Source organism: Drosophila suzukii, chromosome 3 (genome assembly GCF_043229965.1).
Source record: "Drosophila suzukii chromosome 3, CBGP_Dsuzu_IsoJpt1.0, whole genome shotgun sequence".
Taxonomy (NCBI): Eukaryota; Metazoa; Arthropoda; class Insecta; order Diptera; family Drosophilidae; genus Drosophila; species Drosophila suzukii.
In genome coordinates, this window is record NC_092082.1 from 15,209,663 (window position 1) to 15,224,024 (window position 14,362).

General features: G+C 43.0%; 3 protein-coding genes across 5 annotated transcripts; 2 read left to right on the plus strand and 1 right to left on the minus strand.

The window, feature by feature from the left end:
• The first annotated feature begins 527 nt into the window (after window positions 1–527).
• On the plus strand, window positions 528–4,006 carry akirin. Of its 2 annotated transcripts, none has more exons than XM_017069264.4 (4): window positions 528–865; window positions 2,493–2,870; window positions 3,385–3,741; window positions 3,806–4,006. In XM_017069264.4, the coding sequence occupies exons 2-4, from the start codon at window positions 2,627–2,629 to the stop codon at window positions 3,814–3,816; spliced, it is 612 nt and encodes a 203-aa protein (XP_016924753.1). In that variant the 5' UTR covers window positions 528–865; window positions 2,493–2,626; the 3' UTR covers window positions 3,817–4,006. The 2 variants fall into 2 exon arrangements, with proteins under 2 accessions (XP_016924753.1, XP_016924752.1); XM_017069263.4 differs by having other exon boundaries at window positions 529–869.
• Window positions 4,007–5,273: 1,267 nt separating this feature from the next.
• SMSr (Sphingomyelin synthase related) lies at window positions 5,274–9,939 on the minus strand. Its single transcript, XM_036816173.3, has 4 exons — window positions 9,040–9,939; window positions 6,625–7,128; window positions 6,397–6,563; window positions 5,274–6,321 (listed from the first exon to the last, which is right to left on the minus strand). Exons 1-4 carry the CDS (start codon window positions 9,650–9,652, stop codon window positions 5,806–5,808), a joined length of 1,800 nt encoding a protein of 599 aa, XP_036672068.3. The 5' UTR covers window positions 9,653–9,939; the 3' UTR covers window positions 5,274–5,805.
• Window positions 9,940–10,441: 502 nt separating this feature from the next.
• Window positions 10,442–14,313, plus strand: smid (nuclear valosin-containing protein-like smid). Of its 2 annotated transcripts, none has more exons than XM_017069305.4 (9): window positions 10,442–10,600; window positions 10,787–10,910; window positions 11,116–11,451; window positions 11,505–11,555; window positions 11,609–11,946; window positions 12,012–13,271; window positions 13,331–13,663; window positions 13,723–13,947; window positions 14,008–14,313. In XM_017069305.4, exons 1-9 carry the CDS (start codon window positions 10,544–10,546, stop codon window positions 14,077–14,079), a joined length of 2,796 nt encoding a protein of 931 aa, XP_016924794.4. In that variant the 5' UTR covers window positions 10,442–10,543; the 3' UTR covers window positions 14,080–14,313. The 2 variants fall into 2 exon arrangements, with proteins under 2 accessions (XP_016924794.4, XP_016924795.4); XM_017069306.4 differs by having other exon boundaries at window positions 11,508–11,555.
• The last annotated feature ends 49 nt before the right edge of the window (window positions 14,314–14,362 follow it).

Sequence of the window (14,362 nt, forward strand, 5' to 3'; positions counted from 1 at the left end):
CCTTAGAGGTGCAGAAACATCGATGTTTGCACACATCGATGAATTCCATAATTGTATTATAAAATATAATTTAAAAAACATTGGTGGAATTTGTATTAAAACTAAAAAAAAAACAATTAATTTATTCAAGTAACATGCTAAGAAATAAAAATAAAAACAAAAACAAAAGTTCAGTCCATTGAGATCATCTTAGATTCTAAAAGGATTACTTTGTAAAGCTATGATTATTCTTGTTAACAAACATAAGTTGGTCAACGATACCGGACTTCAACCGGGTACGGCGATCTGAAATGATTTGGCCCGCCTTGCTAAAGGCTCTTTCTGACTCGCACGACGTAGCTGGAATACATAAAAATTAATTAAACATTATTATTAAGAAAAAAGGAAAAAAGTAACACATTACAAACCTTTAGCGTGCTTTTGAACAGTGAGGGCCCTAAAAACATCGATGGTCCAAAAAAATCATCGATGTTTTTAGAAATTTGAAAAACATCGATGCATCGATGTTTCCATCGATGTTTCTGCACCTGCGGTCACACTGTTCGCCCGTCACGCACTTCGTCGTCCATTTTTGAGAATCGAGACGAAAATTTGTAAATTAAAGAAGGCGAGTCGCAGACGTCGAACACCTACTGACAGTGCATTTCAGTGGCCTTTTGAATACTGCTCAAACAACCAGCCAGCAACAGCAATACTAATTTCTACCCGAATATATAGATTAACCACCTTTAAACTGAAGTTGGGCCGTGAATGTGCGTGCGTATGTGCCAGCGGAGTAGTGGCACAATAAAAAAGTAAATAAAGCGCGTGTGAAGTGGTGCAGAAAGCGAAAAGAGAGCCGCAAGAGCCAGAAAATCCAATTAACGTATGTAAGTGCGATGGTGTGAAAAGTGTGTTCAGCGTTTTTCCTCTGGAAAGCTGATAATGATATGCGATTCGACCATTTTTAAAATTTCATGAAATCAACATTCCAACTCACAACGGTGTGCGTGTGCGTGTCTCTGTGTGTGTGCGCCTCTGTGCAGGCCAGAGCGAGACAACCAGTGTGATCGCCTTGGCTGCTGTCATTTCGGTTTCGTTTTTTTAAACTAATCTCTGGTATTTGTCACGTAAAAGAGTAAAACGTAAAACACAAAAAGCGCATTTAAAATGGTTAAGAAAAAAGTATAAATTATTGGAAGAAGGAGAGCAGCAAACTCACTCACACACACACACACGTGTTGAGGTTAATCGAACTCTGGCCGTGTGCGTGTGTTGGTGCGGAAAACAGCTGGTACAGCTGCCGCTGCAGCGAAGAAGAAGAGAGAAGGAAAGGGGCCAGAAAGAGGAGAGCGAAGAACACGCTTATTATCCTTATCCTGCGTAGTTTAGTTTTGTCGGTGGTTGTTCTGCCATTGGGTTACAGTTCACACTTTCCACTGCTCCTTTTGCGTCTTGCATTGCTATGCATTTGCTGTTGTTGTTGCCATTGCCGTGGTGGTTTCCATTGTCGGCCGTCCTTTAATTGCGCTGCGCCACTTCTTCGCTTTCTTTGCCCGTTTCTCCCTCTGTTCGGAGTTTCTGGTCATTCGGAATGGGAATTCCGATTCGGTATCGCCCTTTTCTTTTCCTCCGGCGACAGCAGCTGCTTGCAGGGCATCGGAGCTGTCGGCTATGGCCGGAAAAAAGCTAGGAGCCTCTAAAGTAGCCAAACACTGGAACAATTGAAGGACCATTTAAAGTTTAGAACATAATTTTAATTTAACAAATGTGTATCATGGCGATCAAAGATACATGAGGATTGTATAAACCTTTTCCCAATTCTTTATCAGAAAAAATGTTTTTTTTTTAATTGATTGAATATTTTAGGAGCTTAAAGACTTGGTAAAATGAAACCGTGACGAATTATAAATTGGGAACAGTCACTCCATGTTTTATTTTTTGCTTGCCTTGTATATTTTTCAGTTCTCTTTTGCCTTGTCCCAAACCAAACGTCATTAAAGTTAGGCGAACTGGGCTTCTAAAAGCTCTTTACTGGCGTTTTAGTTTTATAAATGGTTTTCTGGGAAAAGAGATCGGCTTGCTGTAATTATGGCTAAATAGCATTTTAAAAACATTTTAAGATTTAATTTATGCAGGTTTATCCGCATTTTAATTATAAGTAATTTATGCTGATGCTTTACCAAATCAATTTTATAAAAGATTGCCCCTGTATACGAAGCGTTGAACCATCTGTTAGTTATCTTACCCTTCCAAGTTATTTCGAAAATCACGGCCCCTCGAAGCGATAAGATAAGGAAATGATATTTTTCCCAGCTATATCCAGGCAGAAAGGCCAAATAGCCAGCACTGGCTTTGCCATAAATCGCTGCACCATTTTCTTTTATTGGCTGCGTGTGCGTGAGTGCACGCCTGTGAATCCTGTTTTTCCTTGAAACCAGTTTGTGGTCTTTTATCTGCCAGCAAGGTGTTCACTTCACTTTACTCATTCATTGTTTGTTTGCCCCTTGCAGCCGACGCTCGATCATCCATCTGCAGCATCCATCATCCGACACCGAGGCAATAATCAGCAGCAGCTACCTACAATCAGGCGAGCCATTTATATCAATCCCTCAGAAGAACCCCGGGAAGAACCTCAATCATAGCGATGGCCTGTGCAACCCTGAAACGCGCCTTAGACTGGGAGTCGATGAACCAGCGTCCTCCGAAGCGCCGGCGCTGCAATCCGTTCGGCCAGGCCGGGAGCAACGCAGGAACAGCGTCCCCGTCCCGCGACCGCGACGGACCCAGCACCTCGGCGGGACTGCCCCACACGCCCAGCAACCGATTCGCCAAGGACAACACCGAACCCAGTCCGTTCAGCGAGGCCTCGCTGGCCAAGATGTCGCCAGGTGAGATAATTAGGATAAGAAATGGCTTAAAGTCTCTGTATCTTGTGGGATTAAATTTCCATTGAGTACCTTTTTCTTTGAAATTTCGTTTTATAAATTATAATATCAATGCCTTATGTGTATGTTACAATCTCTATCAAGTTTTTTTTTTATTTAATGAATATCGGTCAAAGTAAAAACACTTTCAATGTAATACTCAGGAAATATGACGTATTGTTAATGTTATGTTTTAAATGTAATGACCATTTTACCGATACATTTGGTATCCAAATTGGGTTCCATCAATGTAATACTATGATGACTTCCTTAATGATACTGTTATAAGTTTATATTAAACTTTGTCCGCTACATATATTTTCTATATAACTGAACAATTATAAGGATCAATTGTCTGTAACATGAGATCTCTGAATTATCCCCATTTTGAGTTCCATCCCCTATAACAACCTTATCTTTTAGCACCCCTAAAAATGTACAGGTATTTCTAAACACCTTACCCCTTCCCAATTTCCAGACAAAATGGCCGAGAGCTTGTGCAACGAGATCAAGAGACTGCACAAGCGCAAACAGCTGCCGATCACCTCGTCGGCCTTGGAGCGCATGCAGGACTCGGAGTCGAGCGGATCGGAGATGGGCCCGGAGAGCCCGCGCCGCCCGGACAGCCCACCGAACCTGATGCGGCACGGCGAGAAGGCCCTGTTCACGTTCAAGCAGGTGCAGCTCATCTGCGAGAGCATGATCAAGGAGCGGGAGAACCAGCTGAGGGAGCGCTACGAGTCCGTGCTGACCACCAAGCTGGCCGAGCAGTACGATGCCTTCGTCAAGTTCACATACGATCAGATACAGCGTCGCTACGAGGCAGCGCCTAGCTGTGAGTGTTCAAATTGGCATCCAACCCCTATTGATATGCTTACTAATTGTCTTATCCCTTTCAGACCTGTCGTAAGGCTGTGCAGGTCCTCGAGCCTCACAGTAAGGAAATTAATAATTGCACTACGATCTTATGTGACGGTAGATCTACCGCGACAACAACAGCCCTCATTTAAAACTAAAACAAACAACAAATAAGGAAACTAAAGCAAACGCAAAACAAACCAACAAAAAAACCTAAAAAACGCAAAAAAAAAACAAACAAACTACAACATACATCGTGTTTAATATATTTTGAAATACACGCGAAGAAAGCAGTTATAGTTTATGCCTAGATTTACATATATATTGTATCGGTTAGCAGCAAAGGGATGAATTATTTAACAGCAAGCAGAAAAAACACAAAAGAAGAAAACCAAGAAATCTTGTTAAATTTATGTTTTTCACATAACGAAAATTCTAAATAAAAGGACAAATATCTGATATGAAGAACTATAAGCACACAGCCACTGCAGACATATATGGTGCATCCGTAGAGAGAACGATTCAATGAAACCTCAAACGTAGCTTCGTACATAACAGACCGACAGAATTGGTAAATATAATGTTAGGTACATGTAGCATTAAGGTATGATGTAAAACGTATCAAACTATATTGTTTTTGAAATAGTTATTTATGAGCGGAAGGCCCCGAGCGAATGGGGCGAACATTAAATCAACAAAGATAACTCACTACTCATGAAGAACACTTTTCATAGTTTATTTTTGCATATTAGTTGTACTGAGGCGAGAAACGAACGCTTTGTCTATTTTCTCGAGTATCGTTTGTTAATTGTTTCTTCCTTTGATGCAAATTATGGCAAAGTAATGTAAACACACAAAACAACTGAAATGTTTCGATTGGCTTTGCAAAATACGGAAAAGAATACCGAAAAAAGATAACACAAAAAAAGAAAATATATTCATTAAGTCAAATTGAACGCTTTCTTATATAATACGCTTGACAGAAGAAGTTTCATGTTCATTACAAATATTTTTTTCACACCTTGAAGAATATATACAAGAATATATGATATATATATATTTTTCAATTACCGCAATCATACATACTTTATATTAGTAATTTAAACTTAAAATTAGTAAAGAAATGCCATTTTTATATTAAAACAAACAAAAATAAAATGATGAATTGTAGAAGCCCGCTGGTCTTTTCTTTTTAAAGCTTTTAATTCTGTTTGTAAAATGATCTTTAAATTTCATCCGTTTGTAACCCCCATTATTATTTAAACCCACCCTAAATTTCTCAATAAAGCGTTATGATTGGTTCAGGTTGCTCTAAAAGTAAGCTGATGGTAAAAGTAAGCTTTGAAAAATCATTTACCAATACCGGTAGAATATATTTGTTATCGGTTTAGCAAAGCTTGGGACTAACTTTTTTCAGATGGGAAAGACTGAACAATCATCTGATGCCCGATTTAAATAAATTAATTCACTTCTGAAAAACTTTCCATTTATGAATAACAATTAATAATCTTTATAGTGGTTTCTCCAGACTCTGAGAATATTCAAGTGATTTATTGATTTTTGTGCGTTCAACAGAAACTTTCCAAACTTATCACTAATTAACTAAAAATACGCTTGTTTCACATGCTTACAATTACATAATAATGCATTAAAAGTCTTCAATAATAAATACATTTAGTTCAAAACTCAATTGAACGGAATGAGGAGGGTTATCTTATCATCATTATCAATTACAAGCCGACGTGGAGCGTCTCCCGGCTAAGAAAACTTCGATATTCAAATTCCACATGTTAACTAAGGAAAGGCTCTGGGGGAAACAACATTGTTCTAGAGGGGGGAGAACATACGACCCGGAAGGCACTACATATGGTAGAATGCGTAGCATTATACGAGGAGATGTGGGTAGGGAGCTGTAAAGGGGTAAAAATGGAAATTTCGAAATAAAAATATCAGTCGGTATGGTTGATTTCTGCATGTTTGCTTTTCGAAGAACGGCATCGATAAACTGATGTGGAAGAGCGAATGGCTGTGGGAATCGGAATCAGAGCTGTTTCTTTTCCTTCAGCGGTGTGTCCTTAGATGGCTCCTGGCCTGTGACGAACGTCGTCCTGGAGAAGGGATCCACACTTGCGTCCCTAAAGGTCTTCTTCTGGCTCGGTAAACTCTTTGCCGCTGACGTTGCGGCAGCGGTGGGCGTGGCAGCCGTGGGTCGAGCATTATTCAGATGTGTCTGGCCTCCCTGGTGACCCAATCCGCCAACCATCGACTGGTGAAAGCGGAAAGAAGCGGGTGCAGATGTTCCATTGTGTATAAACCTATCCGATTCGGAGTCAAATATGTTAACCGATGAACTGTCGCTCAGCGGAGCATCCACCCAGTTGCGCTTTACGGTTAAGACCATCTGATCCTTGACCTTGAAGATCTGCTCAATAATCCCATCTATTAGAGAGCCAAGTGTGTCATATTCATTGGGCACCATTCCATCGACGCTGCTCTCGAAATAGCTGAACATGGGAAACCAAACACGCGTCCTCTTAGAGTCGCTTTGCATGAGAGCCTGCGGAAAGAGAAGGCCTTGAGAAAGGTTCTTTACAGAGGAAAGGAATTTCAGCAATATTATATAAATACTCACCCTATTGTTCGCCAGCGTATGGTAATAGAGAAACAGGCGTGAGGTGATATAGAAGGCAACGAACACATCGATTGAGTAGTGCTCATGGGCAGCCAGGATGAAGAAGATTCCGAACATGTTGAGCAGCCAGGTGAGCGTGTGCAGGAAGTACAAATTGCGTGGCGTATCTGGAGAAACAAAGTAGAGGTCAGTACGCTAAAACAGATACTAATAAGTATTAAAACTCACACTCAGTGATAAAAAAGTTGAGCAGGGTCAGGGCCACGGTGTGACCACTGAACATGTAATCGCCGCAGGTACGCACACCCTGAATGGACATTCCCAGGCCGCTCCAGATGCGATAGGCCCGCGACATCCGGATGATCAAGGCACCCACCATGTCCACATTGGGATCATCTATGGCAAAGTCCTTTTGGCTGCACTGCAGATGCGTTCCCGGCACGCTCAGCGAGGTGATCAGCATGGTGACGCAGCGCAGCAGGAAAACCGTGCCCGCCAGAGCGAAGAATCGCCGCAGAAGGACCAATCGGTACTTGTGGAAGATCAGGACGACCACCCAAATGGTGAACAGCAGCGAGCCAGTGATCTCGCACATATTGAAGGCCCACGGAATGTGTGGCACATTATCCAGGAAGATATCCGGCAGCGGCGGATAGCGCTTCATGTCCGGAACCCGCTCATGCACGATAACCATCGTTAACGAAGTTATCCAGGTGACCACGAACGAGTAGCCTGCATGTAGAGAGAAAAAATAGCTCGGTTACTATGCGGATCCAAACTGTGACTAACTTAGCTCTGCACAAGGAAAAACAGTTGTGAAATCGGCAATTTGCTACCGTAATCTGGGAATCCCAGACTAGAACGAATTGAATCTTTGAATTGATTTATTTCGTATTTTTAAAACTGGATCAAATAATATATGCTTTATAGTCACTATAAATAAAAGAACACCTTATCCAATAAAGATTTATAAATTGTAAGAAAAAAAGAAAAGGATCCTAGCACATCATTTTCTATACAGAAATAAAAACTGAAAAAAAGTTTATTCACAATGATGACTAAAGCTCGAGAGATCAGTGCATATATAAGTACAAAAGTACACTTTGCGATTTTCTGATAGTCATCTTTGTATTATAATTGTACTATATATAAAGCGCAAACCTTTATAACAAAGGAACGAAACATTTTTATTTTTATTGTGGATGCTTTTGGCCCCATTTCAAATGCGATAAAAGTATAATATTTACTACCTAAGCCAAGAATTATCTGTTTATGCCTTTATCTGCCAAAATTTGGACTTATCTATAGAATTGGCCATGACAAAAGAAAACAAACACAGCCTGTAACGATAAATGCATTATCGAAAAAGAATGGCTGTGATAGGAAGTTGGCCTAGATACATAAGTCCGTTGTTATGTCTGGACTTTGCTCATTTGAATATTAAATGTGTGTTTTCTAACAGGAGTCAATTGAACGTTTTTATCCACAAATCTGTTTATAGAAAATATTTATTTCGAACCAAACAATGAAGTGTACATTTCTAAGTACTTAATAAAAATCGAAATGCGATTGACAACTGTGTTTATGTTTTGTTTTGTCGCTAAACTTTTGTAGATTTCCCCGTAAAGTAAGTCAGCCGTTTGAAGGGTACCATAAACAAATCGAAATTTGAAATTTAATGCACGCAAAGTTACACAAAAAGCACACAAGCCCACACAAATAATGAAAATAGTAAGCCTGAATGAGAGGCGAGATTCCCCATGAGTACATGTACAAATAAATGCGAGCGGCGTCTCCACAATAACCTTCAAAATGCTCAATATAAATAATAGTAAAGCACCCAGAAACTATAATTAATATTAGGGTGACGTATTAAGGAACATTGCATGTGAACTTATAGGGAAAGCCTTTTATTTTTGGGTTATCAAGTGTTATTTTTGGGTTGCAAGTGAATACCTAAAATAGAGTTCAGTTCGGGAACTATACTTGTAATGTAATTATGAGCTTAATAAAATGTATAGCGTGCGTGACATTGAACTTTGAGGGAAACCAATTACTTTTGGGTTATCACCAAGGTAGTGATTGGATTTGTTCTGAATTAGAACTGCTGAGAATAGCTGAGTAACCTTAAAGGGAACACATCTATTAGTTAATTGTTTCCTATGGTGTATAGAATTAAAAATATTTAAGTTATGGACATTTTGGCATACCTATTTAAACTATCGAAGTAAGTAAAATATACTGCTTATTTCAAGGTTGTCAGCTATAGGATATGAAAAAGAAAGCGAAAGTCCGATAATGCAGAACTATTTTTAAATAGTGACATATGGTTATAAACTTATAGGAAAGCTAGCCACAGGAAATGAACAATTTACTGCGTCTTTTATTTTATAAATCTGATATCTGATAAACTACAAGTTATATTGACGTATTATTCACCATATGCGTATGGTTGCCTTACTTATAAGGCAATCCCATGGGGAAACCTCTTATTTCTCGGCTATCGCAGGGCAAGTTTATGGCTGAATTGAGCTATAGCGAAAAGCTCTCGAGAATTGGCACACGACCGATAAGCCCGGAGAAGCAATCAATGGACAATTGACCTTCGTAATTAAAGGGGGGCAGGCTGAGCGGTCTACTCACCTAAGCTCATGGCGGTCTTGAAGTACTCCGGCGGAACATAGCGTCCGCCCATGCGCAAATAGGTATCGCAATCGGACACATAGCTGGGGCACTCGACCTGCGGGCAGGGGCACGTGGATGTCGAAGGAGGACCACCACCGCCGCCGGTAGTGGTGTTAAGTGGCATATAGACGGAGTGGCCGCCATGGCTCTCGATGCCCAGCATCACGGACTCCGCGGAGCTGCTCTTCACCAGCAGCTGTAGTTTGAGCGCGGCGAGCCAGAATTTCTTGAGCTCCCCGAAGGTGAGTTTGTAGCCCAGGCGGTAGCGCAAATCCCGCACATCCTCCTCGGTGAGGGAGAGCAGGACCTCGCCGTCGATGGCCTCCAGGCGCAGGCAGTCGAGCAGGATGCGCGAGAAGTGCTCTGTATAGCAGGCCCAATTGGACACATCCTCCGTGGACCACTGGGCCACCAGAAGGGGATCCACGGGCTCCGGTTCGGGTGATCCATTTGTCAGGTGCTTGTCCGCCGGATCGAGGTAGTGCGTCCGGGCCTCCGGATCCGTCGATATCAATCCACCGCCCTCGGAACGTGGCTGAGTCACCGGATCGCCAATTTCACCGTCGCACATCGCGCTTTCTTTTTTCCGTTCGACGTTCTTCTGGCCTGGCTGCTTTTTTGTTTTTGTTTTTGTTCAATTTAGCGATTTACCCAATCCAAACAATTGTGCTGGCCAAAACTCAGGCGGAGTGCATCATTGTCTCACTGCTGGCTGCTGCGACTGCGGCGCATAATTATCACCTCACTTATTGCGCGTCCAGCGTTTGTTGATGTAAAAGCACATTTAATTTGGTTTGGTTACTTGTAAAATCCAGACTGCTCAGTTTGTTCCGACCAGAGAGCGAGCGAGAGAGCAGAGCAGAGTGAGCGGCTCTGCAGCGGGCGGGAGCGAGATAACAACGGCGAACAGCTGACTGGGGTGTATCGATAGCAGGTGGCCAGACGCGGTGGTTATCGAAACGCTGTTACTAGCGGTGAAAATAGCAGCGTTCACACTAAAAAATTGGTAAAGCTTTTAATTTTATTTAACTTTTGGTAAATTAAATTATCAACAAGAGTAATAAATTTTAATGTCTATAAATTTAAACTACATATTTTTGGGTATTCTTTAAAGCAGTGACTTTATATATAGCTGTTTTATAAAAATTAATTTTTCAGAAATTTCATTACAAAGATAATTTTTTTGTCAGTTACTAAAAATCAAAATAAATGAAATGATTTATGTTTTTAAGTCATAGTTATACGAATTTGTTCAATTTTCAAGAGTTCAACAGTCTGCAACACGTCACCGCGTGTCTGAAAAAAACCACTTTCGATTAATTCGCATCCCAATCGAAAAGGTGCGGGTGTGAAAACGTTCGCGAAGCAAATATATCGAGGCGACGGCGTCGTTTGCACTTTGCGAGCGGCAAAGTTTTTAGTTCCCGTGCGAATGTTTGGACAGAATTAATCCTCGAGTAATATGAAGAAGGCCAAGCCGCTGCTGCACGACCATTTGATAACGATCCGAGTGAAGAAGGTGGGTCCAAAACCGCAGTCCAACTTCCCCTTCCTCCCCCCGCCCACAACCCCGATAACCGGCAAATTCCCTTGAAAAAAAAACCGAAAAACCCTTTGTAAGGGCGGCGAATTTGGGCAAGGAAAACAAGGTTAGGTCGCAGACTGCCCGCATCGTGTGTTAATTGCGCTTCTGTTCCGATTTCAGTACCTCGAGGAGCACATCGGCGAGACCTACCTGGATGTGAAGCAGATGACCAGGGAGTTGATGCAAAAGTACCCGGAGTACTCGCGACGCAAATTTGGACCCTTCAGGCAGTTGGTGCACCAAGGTAAACAATGGGAAAATTGGGATTGAAAACCTATAGTACATCCTATGATAGCTATAAAAATGAGGTCCACGTCACGTTTTACTGTCATAAGAAGAAAGTTAAGTTGACCCTGGAAATATTTTTATATGACATTCTGATTAATCATGTTTTCTTTTTTTATCGATAATATAATCTATATAATAAAATATTTTCCCAATTCTTTCAGCATTTTCCATCATCTCGGATAGCTACAACTTGGACAAGGTAAGCAGCTCGGAGGACGACTGCATCAGCGAGGAATTCGAGGCACCACCCACCAATAGTGTGATGAACAATATGATGAACAGTCTGTACAGCCAGTCTGTGCCAAGGAAGCCATTGGCCGCCAAGCCCATCAGCGAACCCATCGATATATCCAGCGGGGACGACAACGACGATGACTCCAATACCAACACCACCAACGGGGACGGTCCTACCGCGCCTCACCCTCCAGCTGTTCAGCCCAACGCCTTGAAACGCCTGATGGAAGATGTGCCGGAGACAACAGCAGCTCCTAAGAAATGTGAGTTTTGATAAAAAGAAGGTGAAACTCGGTTTAATTATAAGTCCTATTAGCAGCTAAACCGAATACCCATCAAGGCGCTGGCCCGGAGTCAGCACATAAATGTGAGTGTTTCCCCGCATTACCCCTCGAAAACCACTCAATCCTTCCCATTTAGTTCCAACAGGTATGGGTCCTAGGGGTAAAAATCACTCTGAGGACGCCGGTCAACGCAAGGAGCATCGCAATGCGTCCAGTTTGTATCAGCAGCTGCATCAAAACCAAAACCGGGACCGCCCACGGAAGTACAAGAAGGAGCTGGAGGTGCAGCACACCACAGAGAGTTTCCGGGACATTGGCGGAATGGATAGCACCCTGAAGGAGCTGTGCGAGATGCTGATCCATATTAAGTCGCCGGAGTTCTATTTTCAATTGGGACTGCTGCCCTCGAGAGGTCTTTTGCTGCACGGTCCGCCAGGTTGTGGCAAAACCTTTCTAGCCCGTGCCATAAGTGGGGTATGCAATATAAAAGAAAGTTACTTTGGTATCTTATTTAAGACCCGTCTTCCCTCTCCCCATAGCAACTGAAAATGCCGCTGCTGGAAGTGCCAGCCACAGAGCTGATTGGTGGCATCTCTGGCGAGTCGGAGGAGCGCATCCGAGAGGTATTCGAACAGGCAATGGGCTACTCGCCTTGCGTTCTCTTCATCGACGAAATCGACGCCATCGGCGGCAACCGCCAGTGGGCGTCCAAGGACATGGAGCGGCGCATTGTGTCGCAGCTGATAAGCAGCTTGGATAACCTAAAGGCCAATGAGTTTGGTCAGTCTGTGGTGGTTATTGCGGCAACCACACGTCCCGATGTCCTGGATCCCGGTCTACGCCGCATTGGCCGCTTTGATCACGAAATTGCCATACACATACCGTCGCGTAAGGAGCGTCGTGAGATTCTGCGCATCCAGTGCGAGGGCTTGTCCATCGATCCGAAGCTTAATTATGATAAGATTGCCGAACTAACTCCAGGTTATGTGGGCGCTGATCTGATGGCTTTAGTCAGCCGTGCAGCTTCAGTGGCCGTAAAGCGTAGGTCCATGAAGAAGTTCCGTGAACTGCACGCTGCCAGCGAGAAGAACATGACCACGGTAACTCTGGATGACGATGAGCCCATCGAGGAGTCTGGTGACAAAGCTAAACAAGAAACGGAGGCTGAGCCAAAAGGTGAAAAAGAAGCTGAAAAGGAGGCTGAGACCGAAGAAAAGGCGGATGGTGACAAGGAGGCGACCGATAAGGAAAAGTCCGAGGACGACACAGCCAAAACAGAATTCCCCAAGAAAGCGACCAATGGCAAGTCACCTGAGAAACCAACGGACGCCGCCATGGAGGTGGACGAAGAGGCTGCCGAAGAGCCGGAAAAATCCGCAGAGCAGCAAGCAAACTCCTCCAACGACGAATACTACGAGCCCACGCTGGCCGAGCTGACCAACTTTCTGGACAATCCTCCAGAGGAGTTTGCTGATCCAAATTTCTGCCTAACTCTCGTCGATTTCGTGGACGCCATCAAGGTAATGCAACCTTCGGCCAAGCGCGAGGGCTTTGTCACTGTGCCGGACACCACTTGGGATGATATTGGAGCCCTTGAAAAAATTCGCGAAGAGCTTAAGTTGGCTGTATTAGCGCCAGTTAAGTATCCAGAGATGCTTGAACGCCTTGGGTTGACTGCTCCTTCGGGTGTTCTGCTTTGCGGTCCGCCAGGTTGCGGTAAAACTCTTTTGGCCAAGGCTATTGCCAATGAAGCTGGCATCAATTTTATATCGGTTAAGGGACCCGAGCTTATGAACATGGTGAGTTAAACGAGATTGTGGATGTTTCTTTCCAAGCTAATCAATATATCTTTCTCCAGTATGTTGGCGAAAGCGAGCGCGCTGTGCGTGCCTGTTTCCAGCGTGCCCGCAACTCTGCACCCTGCGTCATCTTTTTTGATGAGTTCGACTCGTTGTGTCCCAAACGATCGGACGGTGGCGATGGCAACAATTCCGGAACCCGCATAGTTAACCAGCTGCTGACCGAAATGGACGGCGTGGAGGAGCGGAAGGGCGTTTATATCTTGGCGGCCACCAACAGACCGGATATCATTGATCCGGCTATCCTGCGACCTGGTCGTTTGGACACCATTCTGTACGTGGGTTTGCCCGAGCAGAGCGAACGTGCAGAGATTCTAAAGGCCACCACAAAGGTAAATTGCTTTTTTATAAGTATTTTCATTTATAAATGTTTTTTCCTTTTTTCTTGCAGAACGGAAAGCGTCCTGTGCTGGCGGAGGATGTAAATCTCGACGAGATTGCCGCACAAACTGAGGGCTACACTGGCGCAGATTTGGCAGGACTGGTTAAGCAGGCCTCTATGTTCTCCCTGCGCCAATCTCTAAACGATGGCGACACAAAACTCGACGATCTGTGCGTACGCAGCCAGCACTTCAAAGAGGCTCTGCAGCAGTTGCGCCCCTCAGTTAACGAGCAGGTAAGAATGCCGCAAAATATTCGTGTTTGTACTCTTGCTAATTGTGTATTTTATTGACAGGATCGCAAAATATATGATAAACTGCGCTTAAAATACGCTGCACCTAGGGTACCCACCTTTGATGACAAGTAACGCTTTCAACAATAATGGATTTGTTGGATTAGTCGATAAGAACACTCGTGAATCAAATAGAATATGAATTTCGAGGATTAACGTATGATTTTCAATACAAAAACCGTAATGTTACCCAAAAACCAAATATTTTTTGAAATTGTAAGCCTACCATTTGAAATGTGTAGAGGGAAATGCATTTTGTTTTTTTGAAAGGTTTTCAGAGTTTTTAAATATATCAGATTCATTTTTAAACTTTTTTTATTCATTTGCTTTTTGTTTTATATAGCAACTTAAACAATTG